The 5,773-nt window shown below is 42.3% G+C and overlaps 1 protein-coding gene across 1 annotated transcript; it reads right to left on the bottom strand.

The window, feature by feature from the left end:
- Positions 1 to 2,135: 2,135 nt before the first annotated feature.
- LOC121991634 (probable GTP diphosphokinase RSH3, chloroplastic) lies at positions 2,136 to 5,515 on the bottom strand. Its single transcript, XM_042545615.1, has 3 exons — positions 5,493 to 5,515; positions 3,688 to 4,520; positions 2,136 to 3,604 (listed from the first exon to the last, which is right to left on the bottom strand). The coding sequence occupies exons 1-2, from the start codon at positions 5,513 to 5,515 to the stop codon at positions 3,752 to 3,754; spliced, it is 792 nt and encodes a 263-aa protein (XP_042401549.1). The 3' UTR covers positions 2,136 to 3,604; positions 3,688 to 3,751.
- Between the last annotated feature and the right edge of the window lie 258 nt (positions 5,516 to 5,773).

Raw genomic sequence — 5,773 nt, 5'->3', positions numbered from 1 at the left:
TTCCGTCCACTCGATCACTCATCAGGAGTAGTGTTGTAGAGTGCACGGTTGTCACAGCCCTACCCACTTGGTCCCACTTTTGTTGTGAATTGGCTGACTGGCGTCAGGGGTGACCATGACATTGGCATCATATGCATGATGCATTTATTGTTTGTGATTGTGTTTGCTGCATTTATATGCTGCATATTGTTTGGATACCTATGTTTGACATGCATACATGTCTTCTATACCTTTCGGACTGTTTGTCCTTATACCGGGTCCTGGTTAGTACAGATTCTCTCCTGTCTTCTTCGGTTTGCATTTATCTTTATCTTTATCTTTATCAGGAGACTGTACTCATGATTAGTGCTAGGTGTTATTTCTTTACTTTGCATATCAATTGTACCTGCTGAGTGTTGGACTCACCCCGCCTCCATTGTTGTTATATTTCAGGATGATGCTGTCAAGAGAGAGTTCTAGTTGCTGGTCCCCTGAAGACCCGAAGACTTATGGATCTACTGGTTTTGTTTGTTTCCTTTTTGACTATGTTATAGACTTGGTTTGTTTGGATACTTGGACTTTGTATGGATTTTGAGATGTTGATGGATTTTTGGTATGATTTGGATTTTATTTTACTACATGCCTGCCTGGACGGCAGAAGAGGTGAGTTCGTCGGCTTTGAGATTTACGAGTGTAGTTGAGTAGGGTGGATTTCGAGTCAGAGTGATATTGTTTGTGATTACTATTATTAACTGCGTGGTTGTGACAGCCAGAGGCTGAATATCTATATAAACTGCGTGGTGATTATTTTTATTTGTGTTATTATTCCAGCCGCATGTGCTGAGGTATATAGTGCTTGTAGAAAAGTTTCAGATTGTCCGCCGTACAGGGGAGATGCTGCCGAAATTTCTTCGGACAGAGACTCCTCTGGGGCGTGACAATTTAGTGGTGAAAACATTAATAGTTAGCTTAGCTGTAGGCAAAAAAATTTAATTTTATGTCCTCCTACAACACCCTGCTCATTAATGCCCTATGCCTGTTTTGAACGGGTTGTTGAAGCTCTATATGTATCATGTCCTGACCGTGCAGAGTCTCCTAACACGAAAATGCATCTGATCTCGTCAGATTAAAAAAGTGAAGTTGGTAGAAATGGCAAAGGTTACAGCGACAGAGTAGTCTCCTTAGCTGTCTTGGCATCGAAAGAGCAGCTGTCTTGGCATTGAAAGAACAGGTTAAGTAAAGTAATTTATTGCGAAAGGTTATTCTTTGTAGGTTATAAGTAAAGCATTGCGATAGCTTTGGAAGTGCATTTAGAAGAGACGAGTGAGAGCCAGATGGATCAATACGCCGCCCTCTCTGAAGACACCGCCACCGCCGATGCCGCCGCCAACGCCGCCACTGCAAACCCCGGCGGCGCCGCCGCCGGCCCCGCCCCCCCCGTCGCCCCCGCCGCCCCTCCTGTTGCCGGGGGCGGCTTGGTCTACAAAAATATTACTAATTATTGGTAGAACAACACTGCCGAATCATTCGGCATTGAAGGGAGAAGAAACGTCTTTAGAGGCAGTTTTGACTATCCTAACCGACCCATGCTATTTTATCGCCTTCATTCTCCCCTTCACTTGTTTTAGCTTTACTTTTCCATATATTGTTGGTTGTGTTGACTCTCATTAGCCAACAAATGTTGCTGCAAGTATCAACTTGGAATTTGTAGTCATGTACTGATGTGCTTACTAGCTGTCAAATGCTCAAGCTTAACTGATCGATAATTTTACTTTTTTTTTTTTTTGGTTTTCTTGCAGATATGTTTGAATGAAAATTCACTGTGCTTGTTTGAAATCCTAAAGCATGCACCTCTAATAAGTATGGTTGAAGTTTATTGAGTATTTCCCTGGGTTGAAGATGTATGGTTCTTGTGGGAGTTTTGGCTTGAAGGTAGCTAGCTGTCTAGAGCAGGAATAATATTAGTTGAACTATGTCTTAGTTATCTGTAGCTCAATACTGACGACAACATTTACAAGTTATCATTTTCTTAGTTTAGGGTTTAGGGTTTAGGGTTATCATATGGTGTGTTTACTAATATTATTCCTGCTCTAGACAGCTAACTACCTTCAAGCTAAAACTCCCACAAGAACCATACATCTTCAACCCAGGGAAATACTCAATAAACTTCAACCATACTTATTAGAGGTGCATGCTTTAGGATTTCAAACAAGCACAGTGAATTTTCATTCAAACATATCTGCAAGAAAACCAAAAAAATAAAAAATAAAATTATCGATCAGTTAAGCTTGAGCATTTGACAGCCAGTAAGCACATCAGTATATGACTACAAATTCCAAGTTGATACTTGCAGCAACATTTGTTGGCTAATGAGAGTCAACACAACCAACAATATATGGAAAAGTAAAGCTAAAACAAGTGAAGGGGAGAATGAAGGTGATAAAATAGCATGGGTCGGTTAGGATAGTCAAAACTGCCTCTAAAGACGTTTCTTCTCCCTTCAATGCCGAATGATCGGCAGTGTTGTTCTACCAATAATTAGTAATATTTTTGTAGACCAAGCCGCCCCCGGCAACATGAGGGGCGTCGGGGGCGACGGGGGGGGCGGGGCCGGCGGCGGCGCCGCCGGGGTTTGCAGTGGCGGCGTTGGCGGCGGCATCGGCGGTGGCGGTGGCTTCAGCGAGAGGGGAGGAGGCGGGAGGAGCTATGGCGGCGGCTTGCGCAGCTACGTATGCTGCTGTAGATGTTAGGGCGGCGTATTGATCCATCTGACTCTCACTCGTCTCTTCTAAATGCACTTCCAAAGCTATCGCAATGCTTTACTTATAACCTACAAAGAATAACCTTTCACAATAAATTACTTTACTTAACATGTTCTTTCAATGCCAAGACAGCTGCTCTTTCGATGCCAAGACAGCTAAGGAGACTACTCTGTCGTTGTAACCTTTGTCATTTCTACCAACTTCACTTTTTTAATCTGACGAGATCAGATGCATTTTCGTGTTAGGAGACTCTGCACGGTCAGGACATGATACATATAGAGCTTCAACAACCCGTTCAAAACAGGCATAGAGCATTAATGAGCAGGGTGTTGTAGGAGGACATAAAATTAAATTTTTTTGCCTACAGCTAAGCTAACTATTAATGTTTTCACTGAATTCTTTCCTGCATGAGGTCGTCTGCTTGACAATCAACATAGTTAGATAGTAATATATAGCTTCAAATTTTTATTAGCTTGACACTAAACTTTGACAGTACTTTCAAGATAGAAAAGAAAAAAAACAATTTGTCTCCACAAAAAAAAGAAACATATGGATATTCATTTGACTTGGACGGTAGAAGAACTATGGCAAACAAAATCACATTATTAGATTCATAAGCAACAAATATAACAGATGCCATAGCTAAAGGAACATTTTGAAAGAATGAAAAAAAGCATACCCCTTCCACTAAATCAGCTACCTCAGCTCCGAATGACCTTAAAATATGGTCATAATCCATGAAAGAATCATCTAGCGTATCATGTAGAAGACCTGCAGTAATTACTGTAGCATTAGCCCCAATCTGTGCGCAGTGCAGCTGTTTCAACACAGTGCTGCAGATAAGGATCTCCGCTTGCCCTCATCTGTGATTAAGAACAAGAAATCTACCTTCTTAGCACACCATATATGTTAGGATCCTTTATTCTAACAAGAGAAATTTGTTAACCTGCCCCCTGTGAGCCTTCTCTGCTTCGTGGAAAGCCTTAACAACGATCTCCTCATGGAAAATATCATGCCTTGACTGAGCCTTTGAAACAACTCTTCGGCATCATGTCCATCGTACAGTCATCAAAACCAAAAGGCCACTCTTCGATGCAGAAATGGCTGCCAGAGAAGCTGGGGGAATCGTAATCCAGGCAAGGGCTGACGGCATTCCGAACGAAACGCTTGAAGAACCCATCTTTTCCCGTTCTCCAATCGCTCCCGATCGGATTCCTCATCCGAGGCGGACTCCGGGAAGATCCGCTCCCGCTGCACGGACCGTGGAACACCGACGTGGGGCTGTGGTCCCCGCACTTGAAAGGCGACGAAGAATACGAGTACGAGCTCCCGAGCTCGTCCGGCCTGTCGCATCTCAAATCATCGCCGCCGACGTGGCGCGTGGCAGCGGAGGACGAGAAGATGCGGGACAAGCCGCCGCCGATGGGCCTCGGAGCTGAGGAAGAAACATGGGCAGAGAAGGAGGCGGTGCGGGAGTTGAGATGGAAGTTCGCGAAGCCATAGATAGCTGCTCCAGCAGGCGGGCTCGCGTGGATCGCGCCGGCAGGGACATCAGGATCCGATATGAAAACTCGACTTTTTACCCTCCGACACCGACCTCGGCGATCAGAAAACCAGGCTCCAACAGATCGGGATCTGGAGAATGAAATGGCGGAATCCAGTGGCGATCGGAATCGGAACCCCAGATATAGATCGGGGGAGGAAGGTGCGAGTCCTGGTTCGTTGGACAGCGAGAGGTCGATTGCTTTCCTGCGCCGGGGGAGAAGAAGAATCCTGATGCTGTCGAAATGACTAAATTGTCCTTGATTTAGTTCAAGGGTTTATCTCAACTATTTATTTAAACTGAAATTTTCACTTCAGTCCTAAGCTTTACTCTCTTCCATACAACTCCGAATATTTAAAAAAATAAATACAAATGACCCCTTAATGTTTAAAAATTTAACATTTTCTCTTATTATCAAAACATTTCTTATCTAGTATATTATATTTTTTAAAAAAATACAAAATAAATATTTTGAAATTTATGAAAGTCAATACCAAAATTAGCATAGGAGGGAAACAAAATGTCAACTTTCTTCGACAAACACTACAATTTCAACGGTCAACTCCGCCGACGGGTGAGAGTCTAAAAGAGGAGGGCATATTCGTCAACACAAGAGGAGACAGTAACAAGAAGATTTTTAAAATGGCACGGCGCCGTTCCACGTGGACGGCGCTGAGTAGCCAAAGCGTCGACGCAGCCTTCTCTAACTCCACCACGTGCGCCGCACACGGTCTTGGATGACGACCGTAGCGTGTTACCAGCCCAACCCGCTACGCTACCTCTCGATAGCAACCGTTACTTCCTTTACCAGAAAATTCCGGTACTGATTGTAACCCGTTACCAGCAGGAGTTCAGCACGTGTGGAGATTGATTTATCGGCTCGACACCCGTCCAGATGCTTAGACCGCAACCCAGAGCCGGCCTGGGGCTGTCAACGTCAGCGCACAGGCTGCACCTCTGGCGAGTTTTTTTTTTTTAAGGTTATATGTTTTTTTTAAGTAAAAGTTAATAAAATATATTTATTAGAAAAAAAATTATAGATGTAATTATAAATTTTAAAATATTATGAATTTTTTTTTATATAAAGATGTTTTAAAAAAGAGAAAAATTGGTAGAAGAGTAGACGAGTGTTTTTTTTTATTTCTATTTATCTAAATTATAATTTTTCAGTACCTACTTTTATTCACTCGTAAATTTTTTGCCCATACCGATAGTCATCATCTAGTGTCATCGTTATCGTATCATCACATCACCATCCTCGTCCACCGATATTATATAATAGTGCACACATGTAAATCCTTCGATTTAAATAAAATTTTATTACTTGAATTAAGAGATTTTTTCTTTATCCGGTCCTTTAAAATCTATGATTGATTCTGTCATAACTCTTGATTCACTCTTGGATCAGAGGTGATTCATAGATGGAATTTCATAAATTTCATCTGTATAATAAGTAGAGTTTATAAAATTCTAAGTATAAATAAGCCAG

Source organism: Zingiber officinale, chromosome 6B, assembly GCF_018446385.1.
Source record: "Zingiber officinale cultivar Zhangliang chromosome 6B, Zo_v1.1, whole genome shotgun sequence".
NCBI classification, from domain to species: Eukaryota; Viridiplantae; Streptophyta; class Magnoliopsida; order Zingiberales; family Zingiberaceae; genus Zingiber; species Zingiber officinale.
Note: the sequence above shows the minus strand (reverse complement) of the source record. Positions and strands in the feature narration are given on the sequence as shown.

Excerpts from the sequence above, each read along its gene's own strand:
- LOC121991634 (XM_042545615.1), bottom strand. The coding sequence starts at position 5,515 with ATGACACTAGATGATGACTATCG. Across the intron at positions 4,521-5,492 it reads ACACTAGATGATGACTATCG|CATCAGGATTCTTCTTCTCC; the intron begins GTATGGGCAAAA and ends TCATTTCGACAG.